This window comes from Thamnophis sirtalis, unplaced genomic scaffold (genome assembly GCF_051295495.1).
Source record: "Thamnophis sirtalis isolate CommonGarterSnake01/CBP01778 unplaced genomic scaffold, rThaSir2_p1.2 scaffold_1, whole genome shotgun sequence".
NCBI lineage: Eukaryota > Metazoa > Chordata > Lepidosauria > Squamata > Natricidae > Thamnophis > Thamnophis sirtalis.
The window spans coordinates 164841514-164863783 of record NW_028261381.1 but is presented as its reverse complement, the minus strand read 5'-3'; the positions used below and the strand labels follow the sequence as shown (position 1 = coordinate 164863783).

The following is a 22270-nucleotide window of genomic DNA, read 5'->3' as shown; positions in this document are numbered from 1 at the left end:
TGGTTTAGAATAAACCAGGGTTTTGGGGTTTGTTTGTTTGTTTTTTACTAAATTGAGAAGGTGGGAAGAAACAGAACTGGGACTCCAAACCAATCCTATTTCTAAGCCTGCCTTGATGTGCTTCTCCATTATTACTGTATTTTTCGGAGTATAAGATGCACCGAGATTTTGAAGAGGTGATTTTTTTTAAAAAGGGCATGCATAGACTTTAGGAGGCTTGTGGTGTGCTCCGGGGGGCGGGGGGCAAAAACAAGTAAAAAATGGCCCATTTTTCACTCATTTCTGCCCTCCCCAGCCCCCAGGAGTACTTTGCAGGCCTCCCAAATCCCCTGCACGGCCATTTTTGTGAAGGGGGTGAGGTTTTGGGAGGCCAAAAATGCTGTATTCAGTGTATAAGATGCACCCAGATTTTCACTCTCGTTTTTTTGGTGCATTTTATACTCTGAAAAATACGGTAATTCATTTCCTGATTGGATTAACCCTTGAAAGAATCCATCCTTCCAGCAGTCACTTCCAGAATACCACCTAATTCTTTCAGGATTTGTACTGCAGATCCAGGGAACCACAGACCGACACCTTCATACATTCACCCACACCTTTCCTCTGTCTTTTTTTTGCTGTTGCTCACCCAGCATGATTATGGGTTTACTATCCTCCTGGTCAGAACCGATTCCCGTCCTGGGACTGCTGCTTTGATCTGAATCTGAAAAGAAAAGAATCGTGCATTACATTTTACAGCTCTACACAACCGGGGTCTACACAAAAAACATTTCTCTTCTTTTTGGTTTTGGGTTGTTGTTTTTTTCCTTTCAAAAGTTGCTTTCTATAACCAAGAAGTTTAGAGTAGCATCCAGGGCTGGCTGAACAAAACACAATGTCAGAATGTCTTTAGACAAAGCGAGGTGGCTTTTTCAGGTGGCCACTAAGTTTGGGAGGCAAGAACATGCATTCAAGGCTTAGTTTTAATATTATATTTTTGCTGTAAGGGAAAAAAGGTTTGTGTAAAGTTGGGGAGGGGGTCGGGTCTTCTGCCTGGTAATTCTCATGTAACTTGTGGGATTTTAATATTAGACACTTTGACTTAAAACACAGAACGCAGAATCATAGGGCTGTCAACAGGGGAGAAATCCAGCAGTTCTGACAGGTTCTGGAGAACCAGTAGCGGAAATTTTGAGTAGTTTGGAGAACTGGCAAATGTCACCTCTGCCTGGCCCCAGAGTGGGGAGGGAATGGAGATTTTGCAGTATCCTTCCCCTGCCATGAAGCGACACCATGCCCACCAAGCCATGCCCACCAAACTGGTAGTATTTTTTTTTTTTTGAATTTCACCACTGGTTGGAAGAGACCTTGGGAGATCTTCTAGCCCAACTCCTGGTCAAGTGGTTGACTAGTCCATTTTTGAAAATCTCTAGTGATGGAGTACCCATAACTCCAGGAGACAATCTATTCCATTAATTGTTCTGTCAGAAAATTTCTCCTTACTTCCACCTGGGATCTCTCTTTGACAAGCTTCCACCCATCACTTCTTGCCCTGTCCCCTAGTGCTTTGGGGTCAAGCCCTTCTTCTCTGTGTGATGGCAAAGGAAGGTCAGTGGCTGGGTCACCTCAGGCCACTAAACGCACCTCTTGGCAGCAACCTTTGCGAAGACCCTCAGTCTTCCTTCATCAAGGTAAAGATGAACAGAGGCCAACCACAAGTCCAGGCCCTACCAGGTTGCTACGGCAACCGCCAAACACTAATGGGTGCTTGGAGTAATGTAATTTTTGCAGTAATGGCTGCCCTCCTCCCCATAATCAGCCCTCCCTTGACAGCACTCACTTCGCAGCCCGGGTGGGTGATTAACGAGCCGCCAATGCAGATGAAATGTCTCCCTCCTCGGCCTCCCTTCCCTTCCCCAGCTCTCAGCCACGCAGGCAACACCTGACCTCAGAACTCTGTTGGCGCCACTAAAGCCAGGCATGTGATGCCACTGAGGATCCTAACCCCATGCCATCTATTTGAGCATGATAAAATAAACATTGCCCATTGATGCAGTCCTTCCCCCTTAAGAGATGGGGAACGCATGGGATGGTCTTAGGCTGTATTAGGCTCTTCGTCCTACAAGGTTGGGTAGAGATAAATTCTGTTGGGTCTCAAAGTAATTTGAAATGGGGCAGCAACAAAATTTCTGACTCTCCTTTCAAGAGCCGCGACATCCGAGAATCCTTTTCCAGAGAAATCAAGTTGCTGAAAAGGAATGCAAGAACTGGAGCTTGCAAAGAGGGCAGGAGGGAGAGAGACACCAGAAAATAATTTTTGTGTAAAGGAATTTGTATGGGATCTTCGGTTCTGATCGCACTCACGAGATTCTTTTTCCGAATGCTCAAATTCCACGGGGCGCTTTGGGCACGGTTCCTGGAGCTGTGCCATCTCCCACTGTTCCTAGCGTCACCCTTCAGCAGCTGAGTTGATTTTTGTAGGGGCATCCCAGCCTGAAATCTCAAATCGCAGGGCTTCCATTTTGAATTTTGATACTCCCAAATTCCATAGAGTTGGTAGAAACTCCCACTTGGGATCGCCTCCCTAGTTCCGTGGCTCCTTTTCCTATTCCACACTGCAATGCTTCCAAAATGCCATAAAATTCTCATAACTGCACGCCAGCGATTTTGGAGTGGTTTCTGCCTCTTGCCCTCCCCCAAGGCCCCCTCTCCAAAGCATAATGGATGGTGAAAAAAATGATAAGAGATGAGGGGTTGGCCATTTTTTTTAGCATACTTCTACGTGTGGCTAAAGGGAGAGCAACTTGTAACTGGCCCTTGTTATTAGGGCTGGGGTGAGAGTACAATTGGAAGCTGTTAAGAGAATAAATGCAGGGTTCATAGAGGGATCAGTGTGGCTGTGTAAAAATCCCCATACATGTAGTCCTCAACATATGACCACAATGACCATTGGTAAGCAAGGCGGTTGTTAACTGAGTTTCATCCTAGTTTATGAGCTTTTTTTGCCACAATTGTTAAGGGAATCACTCCAGTTGTTAAGTAAATCATGTGGTAGTTAAGTAAATCATGTGGTCATTAAGCAAATCGGGATTCCCCCTTGACTTTGCTTGTCAGAAGCCGGCAGACAGTGAAAATGAAACAATTTCAGACAAAAAAAAGTACAAGTAACCAAGAAAAATAAAGAAATTCTCTTCTACCTGACCAAAACTGCTGGAGTTTCTTTGGATACGCACAACTGGGCTAGACTGAATTGAAAAACTAGACACAGTGGGAGCTAGGAGGTGTGGCCAAAGAAATTCCAATTCAGTCCTTGGCCAGATAGACAGAATTTAACCCATGCTTGGACTCTCCAAGCAGCGCACAGGAGAATGGTGATCTCATGATCCCAGAACAGTGCAACTGTCATAGATACATGCCAATTATCAAATGGATGAATTTTAATCATGTGACCAAGGGGATGCCGTCACAATTGTGTGAAAAACGGTCATAAATCTTTTTTCAATGCCATTGTAACTTTGAACGGCCACTAAACGAATGGTAGTCTGCTATCTGAGCTATTGTTTTGCAGCAAGATTTAGATGGTAGATCCGAACACTGTAGTAAAGGACAAAATAGAGCTTCTTGTAAGTTTGAAACTTGCTGGTTACTCAGATGGTAGCAACTGAGTGACATGCTGACTGGGGAATGCTGGGAGTTGAAGTCCACACATCTTAAAGTCACCAAGGTTGGCATGCCGCCTTCTGAATGAAAAGCATAAATTCTCCTCCTAATCCAGCAGCAATCACACTGCATCATTCTTGCAGAGGTCCTCATCTTACCACGTCCAGCTACTTCCCTTCTCAAAGGAGATGCACTTTGCACACAGTCAGGTGCCCTTTTCGCTCTCTGTTTTTAAGAACTTTTTTTTTAAACAGAGGGAAGAAATGCTGATGCCCGGGATCATACCATCAAAAGATAATGACCTTTTTTCAAAACCACCCAGAAATTGGCAGGCTTAAACTAAGGGGAGGTGATTAGATAACTCTGGAAGTTCCTTTGAACGTGACCAGTGCGGAATCAAAGGCAAGGCCTGGACCTCTTGACTTGAGGAAAGAGCCAGAGGGACTTTGTGCAGACAGCAGGAGCGAAGGCCACTGAAACAAAACCCTCCTCTCTTCCACCCTTCCCACCTCCTGCTTCCCCTTCCCTCATCAGAAATACAACTCACGCCTCACATGGGCTGCATCCCAGAACTCCTCGTTCTCTCTCTCTCTCTGCTTTTCATCTTATCTAAAAATAATCAAGCTCTTTGGGCAGTCGGTGCAGACGCTGAGGTCAGCACTATAGGTTCCTACTAGCATCCTGGATTAGCCAACCCACCACCTCCTCCTTTCAATCGAGCCTCTTTTTACTTTCTTTCCATAGCACAAACACACACACACACACACGCATACGCATCCTTCACTTTCCTATGCAGCAACCCTTGGCTAGAATCCACACGTCCCTGAATATCCTTGATGCAGCCAGGAACATTTTAAAGTGTCTTTTTATTATTCCCCCTCCCCAAAGTGTGTGTGTGTGTGTGTGTGTGTGTGTGTGTGTGTGTGTGTGTGTGTGTGTGAAGTGAGAGAGATGCTTGAGCTGCTCCATTTCACCTGACGCAGCCAATTTCCCCAAGATTCCAGCACTTGTTTTATTACTATTCTTATGATCTGCATAGAGCACAATAACAGCAAAGTCATTCTACCTGCAGAGGTGGCAGTAACGGCTTTCTCTTACTTTCGCTACCGGTTCGGAGCTGGGAGTGCGTGCGCATGCGCAGAACTCTCTGCGCATGCGCAGAGCATCCGTGATGACGTGTGGGCGGAGCCTCCCGCCGCCGCCAACGGTTCTCCTGAACTGGGGCAAACTGGCAGAATATCACCCCTGAACAGGTGGTCCTCAACTTATGACCACAATTGAGCCCCAAATTTCTGTTGCTAAGCAGTTGTTAAGTGGGTTTTGCTCATTTTATGACTTACTTGCCATAGTTGTTAAGTGAATCACTGAAGTTGTTAAGTTAGTAACATGGTTAAGTGAATTTGGCTTCCCCAACATCTTTGCTTGTCAGAAGGTTGCAAAAGGTGACCATATGACCCCAGGATGCTACAATCATCATAAATATGAGCCAATTGCCCAGTGTTCAAATTTTGGTCATGTGACCATGGGATGCTGCAACCGTCATAAATGTGAAAAACAGTTATAAGTCACTTTTTTCAGTGCCATCTTGACTTTGAGCAGTCACTAAATGAACTGTGTTGTAAGTCGAGGACTACCTGTATAGACTTGCATATTTGCCAAATACTAACAGGAATATCACAATTCAGTTGTGAAGTGGGGGGGGGGAGGTAAAAGGTACACCACCCAGTAAGAGATAAGTGTGCACAATGACCAGAGAATTATACCAATATATTACATGAAGAGTTGGATAAAAATATAGTTAGTGAATTGTAAATTAAAATATTCCTTGTTTAGTGATGAAAATTGGGACCAGCCATGTGCATTTTGTGAAGCAGTCATTAAGTGAAATTATTATGTGCTTATAATTTTACTTCAGTTTTCCTTGGCTTTGCTGACCTGCAAATATTGTAAATGCAAGGACTGGTCAAAAATATTTTTTTCCCATCACCATCATAACTGCGAAGGTTGTTATACAAGGCAGTTGCTAAATGAGGGCTATCTGACTTATGTCACTGATGAGCCTCATGGTAGCTTTTAGAGTTCTTCTCATTGCACCACAAAAATTCAGCAGCCCTTTTTTCTCAATTTATAAAGACAAATCAGTCTTTTAATGTAGTTTAGGAGGGGACTCCTTGTCCGACTGTTTACTTTTTCATTGTTTTCTGCTTTGCCCCATCCACAATAACGTCATAGGGCTCTTCTTGGCCAGAAAACAACAACAACAACAACAACAACAACAGTGTTGTACATAAGACTCTGAAAAAATAGCCAAGCATGATTGAAAACCCACTTAAATCCCTTAGTATGGAAATCTATAAACATTATACAGTAGTGATGTAAAAGCGAGATCTTAAAAGAAGCACTAAACAACCAATCAAGCAAGAGATAAGCAAATGCTAAAAGCAAGACCATAAACAATAAGCTTGGATAAAATAAGTAAAGCAAAGAAGGATAACAATCCCTTGATCCCAAAATTAGAGGAGAAATTACTGAAAAACTGTATTGTAGCAATATTCAGATAGTCATTGACTTCAAATAATTCGTTTAGTGACCTGTTTAAAGTTACAATGGCACTGAAAAAAGTGACTATGATCATTTTTCATACTTACGACCACTGTAGCATCCCCATGGTCATGTGATCAAAATACAGATGCAGCTGACTCACCTTTTGGGACCTTCTGGCAAGCAAAGTCAATGGCAAACCCAGAATCACTTAACAGCCATGTTAAGCAGCTTAACACCTGCAGTGATTCATTTAACATCTACAGCAAGAAAGGTCGTAAAAAAGGGCAAAACTCACTTAACAGCAGAAATTTTGGGCTCAATTGTGGTCGTACGTTGAGAACTACCGATATCATGATTTGGAAAATGCTTCCCATAGTGATGTGACCATTTGGAACACTGTACTATACAAGGAACCTCCCAATTTTCTAAATTATGTTCGACACAGAGGAAGCAAAACGAAGGGAGCTCCCTTACACCCCTATTTCCCTATTTGCATGAGTAACGCATGAAGCATTCCTTTGCTGTTAGCAATACTTCTGAAATTCCCATCCAAACTAGCTGCCAGCGGCCCAACCAAGGGCATCAATTTTCTTGAACAGCTGCAGGGGCCAAGCAGGACCCACTGCCACCCGTTTCTAAACTCTTCCTACTGGTGTGGATAGGGTGGGACATGTTACTACAGTTAGCAATAATGTGATAGGATCTCAGCAACCCTATAGGTAATTAAAATGTTGACCAGTACCATGATACTCACACCACCCCTACATTCTTCAGCAGATTATGTATGTGTGTGTCTATGTATGTTAGTTAATTAGTTTATAAGCTGCTCATCTTACCTCAAGGTAACTCTGGGCTAGATTAAAATAATAAAATATAAAAACTATATAAACTAAAAACACAGATATGTTAATCCTAAAGCCAAACACTGCAGTCCAATTAAAAAATTGGGAAAGCAGGATGAAGGGTGTGTGTGTGTGTTGGAAACGACACGTGGGATCTGTTTTCAACCACATCCACTGTAATGCTTCCCCATTGGAGCCCTAAGCCAACTGGAGCAGCCAAGTCTTTAGGCTCATACTGAAGGTTGGGAAGATTGGGGCCAACCTAATTCTGGGGAGGGGGGGGCAAAATGTTCCAGGGGACAGGTGCGATAGCAGAGAAGGCCCTTCTCTTGGATCCACCCGGTTCAGGCTGAAAGGACTGCAGCAGTATTCCTTTGCCAACACGGATAGGACGAGCCAATCCCAGTAGGATGAGACGGTCCCTCAAATTTTACAATTTTACTTGGGCAAGAGTGATGCATTAGTATTGAAAGGCAGGGGTACTACTTTGCTAGACTACCTGTCATGGATAAGTCATGGGGCAGGAGACAATATGTGCAGAAGAGGAAATTCTGTGCTTCAAATCTTTGTCTTAGGATCCTGATATCAATCAGCCTGATTTCTGATGTAGAATTTCATACGATAGGGGTGGATGGGGGCATAAAATGCCTCTTAGAAAGTTAATGGGGTCTGCTTAGGTCCAGGAATAAAAAGAACTGCTTTTTTTAAAAATGATGGATAAGCCTGGAAGACAGATAGAAAAATGCACGCATCTACAGTATTATTTGCTACCTCTTGGGGGTGATGGATATTATAATCCAGCACCTCTAGAAAATGCCAGATGGGCAAATAATGCTGTTTTTAAAGAAAAAAATTGGAGGGTAATGTTTGTTTTAGGGGATTATAGTTTCTCAATGTTGTCCATGTAAAAATGGCAGAGAACCATGGTGACTCTCAGTTTTCAACCGCCAAGGCCAGTGAGTTCTTCATCTTTTCTGTTGGATTGCAACTCTTCTCCATTGACTTTGAGACCAAAACAACATTAATATTTTTTTCTTTTCCGTGCTAAATTTTAATTTAAGTAGTTCAGATCATTTTATTGCAGGCTCTCCACCTTTCAAGGTCTAGGAAGGCAGTTTCATTTTCAGATTTTATTTGTTTAGGGTTGTCCTTGTTTAAGATGGTTGGACGGCTCAGTTTAAAAATTTAACGCAATAAGAAATGTGATACAAACACAAAAAACCTTTCTACTTGAAAGGTCAAAACGACCATGTTTATTTGTAGTTTTAATGTACTACTGTATTGTTCTTTTGCTTTAATTACAAGCTGCTTATAGTTATTGGCGAACAGGTAGGTCTCGAAATTTAAAGGAAGGAAGGAAGATCAAGAAGGGGGAAAGTAGATTACTAGACAGCAATTTTGTATTGGCTGGACCTCATTTTTTTTTTAAAAAAAATTGCATTGCCTCAGCAACTGAAAAGTCGTTTTGCCTTATACTATTTGTAGGAATTAATTCCTCGCCTATCCACTGAAGCACACACCATTGTGTATGAAAACACAAATCCAATCCTGGAGTTGCCAAATATGCCTCCTATCAGCTTCTCCCTGCAAAATCCTTTGGTGCATTTGTGTTGTTTTTTTTTCTTTTTATATAAAAAAAATAAAACAGGTGGTTCAAAAATGTTGTTGAGGCAAAGGAGTCCCAGGTTCTTCAGCCAGCCAAAAAGGCCTAGCTTAGCCATGGCGGCTGTTCTCCCCCGTCCTTTAAAGTCTGGCCCACTATTTTCCTTTATCCGAGCTGATACTTGGCTGCAGAAACTGGGCTCAAGCCAGGTATCTGCATGCCAAATACTTTTCCCCTGCCATCTTTCTCTATCACACACACACACACACACACACCCTCCCTCCTGTCCCTTGCACGGCCATTGCTCCCTCTCTCCCTGCTGCCAGCTCGGCCGTTGGCATTTCACTCGGCTGCCTCTGCCCGATCTTCCAAACCGAGTCACCCCAGTCAAAACAAGAAGCTACAGCCTTGCCAATCAGCCTGGCGGCATTTCCACATTCCCCCTCTTGCACAGGGCTCCAAAAGAGGAATTTTGAAGCACACTTTTTTGCCGTGCTGCAAAGAGCTGGCTGTCGGTCAGACCACCCCATCACGCAAAAGAGGGGAGGTGTGCGTGCCGAAGAAATTTGTCCTTCATTTCATTTGGACGGGGGGGGGGGGGGATGATCATTAAAACCCACCGAATGAGGATGATCTTAGAGAAGAATTTCAGGCAGCACCTCCCCAGTTCATGTCACTAAGCAGGCGCGGCCATTTTGTGTGCCCCCCACATGCCAGTCTTTCCCCAATGCGGCCATTTTGTGCCGAGTTAAGGTTCCCAGTGCGGGAAGCAGTCAAATTGAGCCTTGAGGCTTGCAGGAAAAATGAAAACTCTCTGAAAATCTTCCTTCAGATATGTATTGCTCCCACCAATACATATGCACATAGTTTAAAAAAAAAAATGTGCTTGTTATATCAAGGCTGGGGGGGGGGAACACATCCCCTACACACACATACACCCCATTTAATTTTCCCCACAACTTGAAAAAACTCCCCCCCCCTCCCGAAAAAACTTGGCTTTCCACTGATCCTGACATAAATAAGCAAACAAATAAATAAGGCATCCAGTTGAAGTAACCAAAAGCATTTTTAAAGCAATAAGTGCATAATATTCTCTGTTTTTCTGCCCCCCCCCCCGCCCCACATTTTGCAATCCAATCTTTTCGTGTCCACAGCAAGTTGGAAATCAATAATTGTTTTTAAACAGAAACAAGAGGAGGAGAGAAAAAAAGAAAGAAGCGAGATGGGAAGAAAAACGCAAACTTTGCAACAGAATGCACCAGAAAAGAAAAGAACATGCAGTTCACAGGCTGTTTACTTAAGTGGAATTTTGGCTCTTGCAAGCTGGTTTTGTTTTGTTTTTTAAATAAATTCTCTCCAGGCCCCCCAACCTTCCCCGCCTGCTCCTTTTCTCCAATTTCCCCTCTCCACGCAGACTTCCATTCCCCGGCAGCCATTTTGAAGGCAGAAAAGCACAATTATATGTGCCGCCTCTCTTGCTTCAAAAAGTTTATTTTTCCCTCCTTCCCCTCTTGGCAGCCATCTTTTTGAAAAAGTGCCGTGAATTTCTCCAGCTGTCCTGCAGAAAAGCGGAATAGCAGCCAAAGAGAGGAAAGGGTGCCAGGGCAGGGGTGGCGAGAATCTTCCCTCCTTATTCTTTTTATTTTTAAATTTAGCACGGAGCCACTATCTTTGGCAAAGGAGGAAAGCCCACCTCCCAGAAGTGTCTGAGAAATGAGAGTGAGTTGTCTGAGCTCAAAAGAGAAACTGGAAAGCCTGCAGGAATGGATTAGAGAGGAAAAAAAAGGCAAGGAAAACTTCCCTGTAAATGTACTTCAGTGCACACAACAGGCACATTTTTGCTCAGGCTCACAAAGTGGCTTCCTCCTCCTTTCTCCTACTGCTATTTGCAAAAGTTTTTCTCTCTTTTTTCCCCCACAAAGCAACTTTCTCGCCAACTCGATTCTCAGAAAATTGTTCACAATGGAAATCAGCCGTAACACGCAGTCTAGTTTTGGGGTTGGTGCAAAAGAGTTATACCGTAAGCCAGGAATTGAAGATTTTCAATTTAAGGATCAGGGTACAAGCTTTGATTAGAGAAAATCTTCTATGGGCAAAAAAATTGACAGGATCACACATTTATTTATTTCTGTTACCCACAAATGAGTAAGAGGCCAGTAACATCATGTGCATTAGGCATGAACCCTCCATGTTGACATATGTATTATTAGCACATGTTGCAGGGTAGCTTGAAAGAGTAATGCACACACACACACACACACACACAAAAATACATATATTTACCCTTCATTCTTCTGTATCACTTTCATGCCATACTATACAGCGCAGCTGCACGGAAGGAAACATACATTTACTAAACATTTTATCTTCATCTTTTCTGTTATATTGATTTCATTGTAATTCCTTTGTTTGATGGTTGTGAGTTGTCCTGAGTCACTGAGAGAAGAGTGACATATAAGTTTAATAAAATATTGTTTTTAGTATTACCTCCTGCACCCCAAACGGGAGTGTTTCACTCTGGGGGTGGCTATTAGATTAAGAGAAGACCCACCCACCCCCACTTCTTCCAATGTGCATCTTACTCTCTTCCTCCCCATCTTTTAATTATAAATTATTACGGTTCATTGCATGCTATTATTATTGTTATTTATTGTGTAATGTTTTACTGGCTTTTCATTTATAAGAAGGGCAGCATACAAATCTAATAAATGAATGAATGAATGAATGAATAAAAATGTGTAAAATGAATTAATCTGAACATGCCTGTGAGAAAGGGACATTAAGGAGACAAGGTAAAGGAACTAAAAAGGTTCTGGTTTGAACTACAGATTCAAAATTGGAATAAAAGGAGACAGAAGAAAGTAAAATCATTCTGTCTCCCCCCCCCCATCCCCCCAATCAATTATACAGGAGTAGCAAGACAAACTATCTAGAAGGCCTGTAAAAATAATTTTCGGCACAGTGCCTGGGATTAATGCTACCTTTGCAAATTATGATTGCCAGATAGATCCTGGGGAATTAAAGTGTAGGCGGCTGGTAAGTTCCTGATAAACCTTCTTGATCATATATTATAAAAGCCAAGGGCAGGTGAGAGATAGATCGAGATATATTAAAATATTATTTTCATTATATCTGCAGGATCAGTGCTTCTAATGATTGACAGTCACATTTTTGTTTCTGACATAAGAATTAATCTAAATAGGTTTCCTGGGCTGTATGCAGCAAATTCCGCTTTTCTAACAAGCAAAAAGAACTCTTAATCTAAAACATATTTCATATCACCCGCTTCAAGAAAAATCACATGAATATATGTTCCGTTTAGAGACTAATAAGCAGCTTGTTTTAAACCGTGCCCGTCCCAAATTTCAGCTGTCTTGCTCAAATGAGAAGCATACACACATTCACAAACACACACACTGTATGTATGTATGTATGTATGTGTGTGTGTGTGTGTGTGTGTGTGTGTGTGTATGTATATATATATATATATATATATATATATATATATATATATATATATATATATATATATATATATATATATATATATATATATATATATATATATATATATATAATCATAATCTCACAAACATACAACTCCAAAAGTAGCCAGTCTCTATAAATATTCCACCAATTACAAAGATGGATCTTATCTACCACCAACATCTTGCTACGGTGTCCCTGCTGTTTGAAATAATCATCCTGTCCTCATTAGATTGATACAGAAAGAAGCATTGGACAACACAGATGTTCAATTTATTCATTAAAACCCTCTTAATCCTTCACTGTCTGCAATATTACAGGGATAGTAGTCTCTCTACTAAGCTGCCAGATTCTTTGTGTGCACACTCTCAGAAATGATGTCCATTACTAAGCTTATCATCTATGCCTTAAATCAGGTGCTGATTTAAACTCTGATTTGTTAATACAAGAGGGTTCCATAAAGTACTCAAGTTTGCATTTCCTGGAAAGGTCAAGTTTTAATTTGTTCCCCCTTGATCACAGAGATCATTAGGTGACATTGGGCAAGTTATTTTAAGGACAGAACAAAGCAAGGCCCCAAGCCTATGTTGAATGAGCAAATGTGGGATGTTAATGCAGCAAATAAATAAATATAAAAAGTTAAATGTTCCTTCTGCATCATTCCTAATAAAAACTATGGTTACTGTAACATATCCTTATCCACAGGGCCAGTCTTAATAACCCAAAGTCTCTAAATGTCCTTTTAAAAAAAGAAAAGAAAATCACTGTGGATCTTGCTAATTGTAAAACATGTGGATTTCATGGCCAACTGGGGGATTCTGGGTGTTGAAATCCTCATATCTGAAAGATACCAAGGTTGAAGGTCATGTAATCCTCTACTTACAACCAGTTGTTTAGCGACTGTTCAAAGTTACAATGGCACTGAAAAATGAACTTACGAGGGGTCCTCGCACTTATGACCAGTGCAGCATCTCAAAGCCATGTGAACTCCATTTGCAGCTTTCCTACCTGGCTTCCAGCAAGCAAAGTCAATAAGAGAAGCTGAATTTACTTAAGGACTATGCGATTCACTTAACAACCTTGGCAAAAAAAGACTGTAAAATCTAGGACGACTCATTTAAGAATCACTTTGCTTAGCAATGAAAATTGCAGGCCCAATTATGGCCATAAATCAAGGACAACCTGTATGTATGTGGAAGGCAGGGGTTTCACGAAGCTGTTTGGGACAAAAGCTGTTTGGGAGTTGACAGATATTTGGCTGGTTGGTTTTATGGTGCTGATGCTGTCTTTAAATGGTTGTTAAGCTGCAGTTGTTACTTGAATCATGTGGCCGTTAAGCAAATCTACCTTCCCTTATTGACTTTGCTTGTTGGAAGCTGGCTGGGAAGGTTACAAACGATGATCACATGACCCAGAAATAAATATGAACCAGTTGCCAAGTGCCCGAATTTTGATCACGTGACCATGACAATGCTGCAACGATTGTAAACCTGAAAAACGGCCATAAGTCACTTTTTTTCAGTGTAATTTAGAACAATCACTAAATAAATGGTTGTAAGTTGAGGATGATCTCTATAAAGGATCTGAGGCAGGACTTCACTCCCTCCTATCATTTGTACATTAATTGTATACAAAGCAGCATTATACACAGAATTTAAAACCGAGCACATGAGCAAAATTTCCCCGCCTTTTATTTCCACACTAGGACAACCGCCTCTTGCTAAATTCCCTCAACGTCGCTGTGATGCTCTTTCCCTCCTAAAACTCACCACCCCTTTTTGGCTGGAATAAAGCTGAAGGAGTCCATATGCCAACCTTCAGTGGCAGCAGGAAAAGGTGGACGAGTGCACAGAGAGCAGGTGTTCATCCTGGCAACTGCCTTTCCCCCCCCCCTTTTTGGAGGGGTGGGCAATCTGCAGCCTGAAAGCCCCAGAGTCCCCTCTGATCAAATGGTGCCAAGTCAGCCGTGGGACTGCAGTCATTTTTAGGCAGGAAATAGGAAAAATGGGTTGCCATCTCCGTAAGAGGTTTAAAATAGTTTAAATTCAAAAGGTCTGAAAAGCTCTCCGAAACCAGTGGAAGGGAAAAAAAATGCCCAAGTCTTGGCATACCTGTTTGCAGGATCTCCCACCCGTCCATATACAGCAGCATCTGACTCTCAGTCCTTGCAGCCCATCTCACCAGAAATTCCCTTGAAACAACACACCCTCATCAAAATAGCTCTGAGGGATTTACGAGGAGAAATAGCAATGGACATTATCAGGGCACTATTGCACCTCCCGAGTTTATTAGTCCTTTAGGGTTAAAATTATAGTTTCGCTTTTGTTTAAAAGAGCACTCTTTTTTCAGTTGTGGATTATGATAACATGCCATCAAATCGTTGTCGACGCTTAGCAACCACATAGATATTCTGGGTATGCTTATTATCTATTTCATTGCAGTCAGCCAGATGTTTCAGACTGGATTTGGCATTTTGGTCTGCCTACCAAGTCCTTCCCATGGATGTGGGACAGGCAGATGTGGATGTCTGATGGTGTTTATTGTTGTCAGCGGTCCTAACTAAAGCTGCTTTTTGAAATTGACTGATGGTGATTTTGTCAATGCCGATGGTGCTCAAGAGGCATGTTTGGGGATTGCACTCAAGGCGCCTATGACTATTGGTAACACCTTTGCTTTCTTTTGCCACAGTCATTCAATTTCTATTTGTATTTTATTATCTTCTCCAGTTCTTTCTCGTCTCTTCTGTCATCTCCAGGTTTTGCCACATCCACTACCAAATATGTATGTATGTAAGTAAGTATGTATGTATGTATGTATGTATATATATATATATATGTGTGTGTATGTATGTATGTGTGTGTGTATATGTATATGTGTGTGTGTGTGTGTGTGTGTGTGTGTGTATGTATATATTATATATATATATATATATATATATATATATATATATATATATATATATATATATATATATATATATTAGATTTTTACTTTTTTATTTATTTATCAGCACAAATAAACACACACACACACACACACACACACACACACACATATATATATGTTGTATTTGTCTGGATGGTCTCTTGTGACGAGCCGAAGGACAGAGAATGGAAGTAGTGATCTTCCTCCCATATTTGGGCATACCGGGGGTTGTAACTCTAAATATATATGTGTGTGTGTGTGTGTGTGTGTGTGTGTATGTATATGTATATTTATTTATTTCTTATTCACAATTGTTGTGTGGGCTGTTATGTGCAGTGGTGGGATTCCAAATCTAGTTCTCTGAACTACTCAAAATTTCTGCTACCAGTTTGTCTGACCTGTCCCAACCAGCTGAATACCACCTATAGTTATGTGGCAGGTGCTTGTCTGTTTGAATATATTATCATTACTTTTATTATTATTATTACCACTACTAATATAATCTATTTTTTCTTCTCTCTCCCAGACAATTCATAGTGAGAACCTTTTTTTCTTAACCAAGCCAAAAAGAATCTAACTACAGACTCCTTCGGGACAATTTCCCATATATAGTCGAGGAATCTAATTTTAAATCCACTGATTAAGTAACTCATTAGTGACACTATTATTTAGAGGTAAATCCCACGGAGTTTAACAGTGTTGCACTCCAAGCTCTATACTGACACAGAAGAGCAATCTCCACCTCCATAACGCTGAAGAAAAAAGGTTTTTTTTAAAAAAGATAATAGGACTTCACAATTGGTTCCATCTTAGGAAATATTACTTCCAGATGGACAATATGTGCTTTGCAATACTTTTCCTCTGCAGTTGTAGTAAATACCTAATTATTTTAATTCTAAAAAAGTAATTGCTCTTTTTTTTAAAAATTGGTTAAAGGGTTTTTACATTCAGTCATCTAACAATTTCACTTTTTTAAACAGGCCTTCCTTCCTTCCTTCCTTCCTTCCTCCCTCCCTCCCTCCATTTATTTATCTGTTTACAGTATCTGGTAGCTCTATTACCATAATTCCAAGATACATATAAAAAATAAAGAAAATACTAAAAATAAAAACCTATAGTACCATGTAAATAAAAGATCAGGAACTGCACATGTAAAAATTCATCATGTATAAGCAGTACACCAGATTATAAATTATTATGAACTGTGGATTAGTAAAGCCTCTTTAATTAAAAAAAAATCAGAGATAAAGTAATGAGATTTCAGAAGCAGGAACCATGATTTTATCAAACTTAGTTGGGTTTTATTATTTATCTTAATAGCAATAGATTGTAACCATTTCACTAATGAAGCAGTTCCCTGCCTGTTTTCCTCTGCAGAAACTAATCCTAACTTCGCATCTTCCACTTAATGAAAGTAGTGCTATAGTCCAACAGACCTGCAAAGCCGTACTCGGGAGAAACATGACTACATAGATGGACCAAATATAATCTTTCTGGAACATCTCCCTGTTTTTCTCAATTTCAGGAAAAAAGAGAGAAATACTGCATTTTTTCCAGTAAGTTGGAACCGGTCTTGCTAAGACAAGGAATTTCACATCCTAAGCACTGCAACAGAAAATGGCTTTGTGTGTTTGTCCGTGCGTGCGGATTCCTGCTAAAGATTTCAGCAAAAGGTGCAAAGAGCCAAATTATTTTTTTTTCTAAAGAAACTGGCATCTGTACCCCTGGCAGATACCCAGCCCAACAGCAGGAAAAGGGTTAAAGTAAATCACCTGAAATGTTGTGGGGAGGGATGGACAAAGGAATATAATGGATATAAATGACCCAGCCAACAAAATCAATAGATTGTTTCTTCAATAAGAACAGGGATAGTGGGAGGCAGAGGAAAGGAGGGTGGGGCCATAGTAGCTTGCCCAGGCCTGCATCTTGTGACCTGATCCATCAATTGGCAACACCAGGCGCTTAGCAGCAGAGAGAGCTGTACACTGCAGCTCGTAACCAGCACAGACCTGCCCTGCCATTTTGAAGCCCATCTCCACCTCTTTCTTCTCTGGCTTGTTGAAATTTGATTGCCCCACTTGGAGTGGGGAAGAAAACAGTTTTGTGCTGCTCCGTTTCCTGATTGGCGAGATATCTAGAATGCCAGTGCTGTGGTAAACCCTGCTGGGCCTGGAAGCGAATTAAAAGAAAACCAGGCTCTTAAAGTTGGCAGCCAAAGAACTATTTCTTCATTAGGCTTACGTGCCAAATTTCTTCCAAGCCGTTCCTCCAACTTTAACTTTACAACAACACCGCCAGGTAGGTTATGGAAAGAAAAAGACAGAAAGCTGAAACACACAACACCATTTGGGGAAAGCTTCTCTGTTGGGTCTTTAAAATTAGAATTAAGTCTGATCCTGTAACTCAGCATTTTTCAGGCTTGGCAACTTTAAGACACGTGGACTTCAACTCCAGAATTCTCCAGATAGCTGTAACCACTGCACTGCACTACACTCTGTCTGCAGAAGTATGTCCCTTGAATTGTTGGATTCCAGACACTCAATCCCATAATCGTCTATGGGCTTTAGCGGGAAGAAAATCTGCAGTCTCAGATTCTTACATTTAACTTTGTTAAGTCTCTGGTTTCCGTTAACCTGTAAAGTTACCGCAGTGTGCAAGTCGGATTCTATCTGACATCTGACTAAGAACAAAACTTGTTTCTTCCTTCCCATACTTTGATGCTGATGAATGACTACTGTTTAGAGCAACTGGATAACAGACAAGCATTCGTTTCCTATTTGAATGTATACAGCAAGATTTAAATTGTATGAATGGGAAGTGTAATTAAGTTCTTTGCAAACTTGTTGGGTAACCGGTACTTATGTCTTGCTGTTGTGTGATTATTTTCTTATTTAAAAAAAAATGTTTCTGATGACAGACCTCTAAGCTCTCCTTCGAAAGCCAAACACTCTGCGTATGCTCTGAGCAACCTGGTTTGTTATTCACATCGGACTCACGGATCAGAATCCAAAAACGACAAGTTCTTAAGCTTAGAAAGCAAGGAAGCAAAGCTGCCAGGTTGTCATCATGGCTTTTTGCAAAGACAAAGATGCCGGGGTTTTGCCACTGGGGGAAGAAGAGGATTCCCCTACCAGGGACAAATTTTCACTCTTTGGCCTTTTGCCCATGCAATTACAACAAACTGGGTACCGGTTACCAGCACAGCATCTGGGAGAGGCCGAGAGGGAGAGGGTGGGAGGGAGGGAGAGAGAGAGAGGGGGGGGGGGGTTTAAGGTCCTCTGATCTCTTGACTTTGGCCCTGGGAATGAATGCCAGTTATAAGAGAAAAATAGTTTATGATCCTATTAAAGCAAGTAATTTACCCAGGATTGGTTTGATGTAAGTCCCAGAAATCTTCCCATCGGCTGGATTTTTTTTAACAGATGGCGCTGGGGATCGGAGCGATGAAATGCAAAAGGGACTCTTCTCTTACAGAAGCAGCATCCTCTCTCCTATGCGCATGTAGATATTCAGAGGAAACGGCTGCTGCAACATATGGAGGAGTGAACATATTGCAGAAGCAGGCTTGTATTTTTGATGCCAGGGATTTCACCCTTGGCCTCTGCGAGTCACAAGGAATGGGGCTGCCAATAGCAATAGCCCTTAGGCTTATATACCGCTTCACAGTGCTTTATAGCCCTCTCTAAGCGGTTTATAGAACCAGCCTATTGGCCCCAACAATCTGGGTCCTCATTTTACTCACCTCGGAAGGATAGAAGGCTGAGTCAACCTTGAGACTGGTGAGATTTGAACTGACAAATTGCAGGCAGCCAGCAATCAGCAGAAGTAGCCTGCAGTACTGCACTCTAACCACTGCGCCACCATGGAAATGTTATCTGCATTGTTTGTATTTTGATGTCACGATGACTAATGATCTCCCTACCTTTCTAATGGACACCCCAAATTCTCTATTTAAAGGAGGCTTGAGTAATGAAGTATGGGTAGTCCCTGACTTACGGCCACAATTGAGCCCAATATGTCTGTTGTTAAGCGAGAGATTTGTTTGACTTTTGCCCCATTTTATGACCTTTGTTGCTGTTGATAAGTTAGTAACCCGGTTGTTAAGTGACCCTGGATTCCCTATTGACTCTGCTGGTTGGAAGGTCTCAAAAGGTGATCATGTGACCTTGGGACACAGCAACGGTCGTAAGTATGAACCAGTTGCCAAGCATGTGAGTTTTGATCAGATGATCATGGGGATGCTGCAAAGGTCATATCTGTGAAAAATGGTCATGTCACTTTTCGTCAATGCTGTTATAACTTTGAATGGTCACTAAACAAACTGTAGTAAGACAAGGACCACCTGTACTGTACTATAGAGGTAGTTCTCGACTTACGACTAGTCACTTAGCGGCCATTTAACTTACAACGGACCCCAAAATGGGATTTTTATGATCTGGATCTGAAGTTCTGACATCCAGTCCATGTGGTCATGTGACTGTATTTTGGATACTCAGCAACTGTCCTGCATTTATTTTATTTTTATTTTATTTGTAACACACCCCTGTCTCTATTATTTTTACAACAACCCAAGGGGAAGGCGGGAACATATCCAATACACCTTCTTCCTTCTATTTTCCCCACAACAACAACCCTGCGAGATGGGCTGGGCTGAGAGAGACTGACTGGCCCAAAGTCACCCAGGCATCTTTCATGGCTAAGGCAGGATTTGAACTCATGATCTCCTGTTTTCTAAACTAATGTCTTAACCACTAGACCAAACTGGCTGTTTACTGCCATTTGTAGCGTCCCACAGTCATTGGCTGCAATTTATGATGTTTTGCCAAAAGCTGGCATTTACTTCCATTTTCAGCCCCCCCTCCCCCCAAAAAGCCTCATTGTGAACAATAGGTTTGCTTAACAATGACAGCATTTGCTTAACATCCATAGTGTTCACTTAATGACCATGGCAAAAAGGATTGTAAAATGGTGACACGCTTTATGAGCATCACAAATTATGACCTAAATTTTGGGCTTAGTTATGGTCATGAGTGTAGTTCTACACTGAGGAAACACATCACAAAACTACAAATAAAAATAACCTATCTTTATATTTGTAATAAAGCTGACTGGCTTACTAAAATAAATGAATCGCATGAGGCTTGCTGCCACAATATCTTCCCCCCCCCCCACAAGATTCTATTTATTGCCTTTTTGTAATGCATGCAACTGGCACTTACATTCTCTAACATGGCCCTAGCCAATAAACTGAACTTGAAGTTGTAGAAATCCAACAGAGAAAGGTAAAAGTTTTTTAAGAAAAGCAGGTGTGCAAGTGTTTTCACTAGGCACACCCTGAACCATCCTCTCCAGACAAGGAGAATTTTTATTCATCATGCTGAGAGTGAGGAACATTTCCCAGCCCCACTTAACAATCAGTTTGCCCTTACCTGTTGGCAAAGAATAAGCTAATTTTATTCATAACCTTAAGATGACTGGTGCTATGCAGTAAATAAACCTTGCATTCTTTAAAACGGTCAGTTCTCACAGATCAAGATGTCAGGATTCCAAGAAACACTAAATAAAGTTTTCAAACTTTCTTTCAAAAGGGAAAAAAAGGAATTTTGGTAAAAGTCCCATGGTGCAGTATTTAATTTTTGTCTTTATTTACTCACAAGGTGTGACCAGATTTTTTAATTTCAAGTGTTCTGTCATATATTGTACCATTCCTCCTATGGGATTTTTCGAGCCTGGAGAAATGTTGGTGACCGATAAAAGATAGAAAAGTACATCTCCAAAACAATCATTGTCTCTAGTGCAGGGTTTCTCAATCTTGGCAACTTTAAAATATTCTGGCTCAGGAATTCTGGGAGTTGAAGTCCACACATCTTAACTTTGCTATGGTTGAGAAACACAGCTCTTGTGGTTGTATATTTCGATCATTTGCAACAATAAAGCCAAGTCAGGAACACCCCAATCCAAACGTGAGCACAATTTTCCAGTCTTTTCAGAAAAACAGGCAGTCTTCGGCTTACAAATCATTCGTTTAATGGCCATTTAAAATTACAATAATTCACTTAACAGCTGTCTTGCTTAACGATGGAAATTTTGGGCTCAATTACGATCATAAGTCAAGAATTACAGTAGCTGTAAAGAAAACAGAACCCCCTCTTGTAAGAGAAGACAACGTCTCAAGAAAGTATTATTGGCACAACACTGACCACAACAGATGGTACCCAATAACGTTGGATGCTTTGGTAGTAGAATTTGAGAGAACACCATTTCAAGATGCAAATGGCATAAAGGGAAAAGTCTCTTTTATTTATTATTTTAATGCTTCCTCCACAAAACTGGGACAGGAATTTAAACAGGGACACGCCTTGTGGAAGGGAAAATGACAACATCCGGTGCCCCCAAATTAGATCTCCTTGCTAAAGAGCTCTAGGCCTCAACAAATTTACAAAGAATAATAAGGTGCTTTACCAAAAAACATAGAACAGTTACATTTGTGTAATTCCCTGTTATGTAAGAACCCCATGAAACAATTTGTTCTTGCTGCAAATCCTGGCTGAACTTACAGGAATTGACCTGCCTAATAGTCCTAAAGATTGATAGGGGGGGGGGGGTCAAAGAGAGGGCAATATTATCACTACACAGTCAAGGTTGCCAAATTCTTCCCCACCCCTTGCTCCTGTGTCCAACAGCATCCAATTTCTTCACAGCCAATGCTAAACTGCTCAGATGCCCCCCACAGGTGGTACATGGAACTCCATACTTTAAGGTCCTCGCCATCCCTAATCGGTTAAGGTTAGTGTTAGGGTTAGGGTAAGGGCTACCCTAACCCTAACCAATGCATCCCTCTATCTGACTGGGGAATTCTGGGAATTGAAGTCCACGCCTCTTAAAGGTGCCAAGGTTGCAAAACGCCACTCTATAATTTTGCCTCTTACATGGAAAGGACAGAGAAGGATGTGCTGCCAGATCCGGTATGCAATCACTCTTCGCGCATCTTAAAGCAGAGATAAGAACGTTAAGAACCCTGTGTTTAAGAGTTAAGAGCCCTGCATCGGTAGTCCTCAATTTACAACCATTCATTTAGTGTCCATTTGAAGTTATAACAGCACTGCAAAAAGTGACATACAGTTTGGCTCTCATCCTTATGATTGCGGCAATATCCCGAGAGTCACATAATCAGAATCCAGGCACTTGGCAACTGTAATGTATTTACGACAGTTGCAGCCTCCATGTGATC

The 22270-nt window shown here is 41.3% G+C and overlaps 1 protein-coding gene across 2 annotated transcripts in view; it reads right to left on the bottom strand.

Annotated features, from left to right (window-relative positions):
• Window positions 1-22270, bottom strand: part of NFIC (nuclear factor I C) — a 191133-nt gene that overhangs the window by 46692 nt on the left and 122171 nt on the right. For both annotated transcript variants that reach the window (XM_087702686.1, XM_087702683.1), the window contains exon 3: window positions 629-703. In XM_087702686.1, coding sequence (XP_087558812.1) covers window positions 629-703 — 75 coding nt within the window. The remainder of the gene's footprint in view (window positions 1-628; window positions 704-22270) is intronic.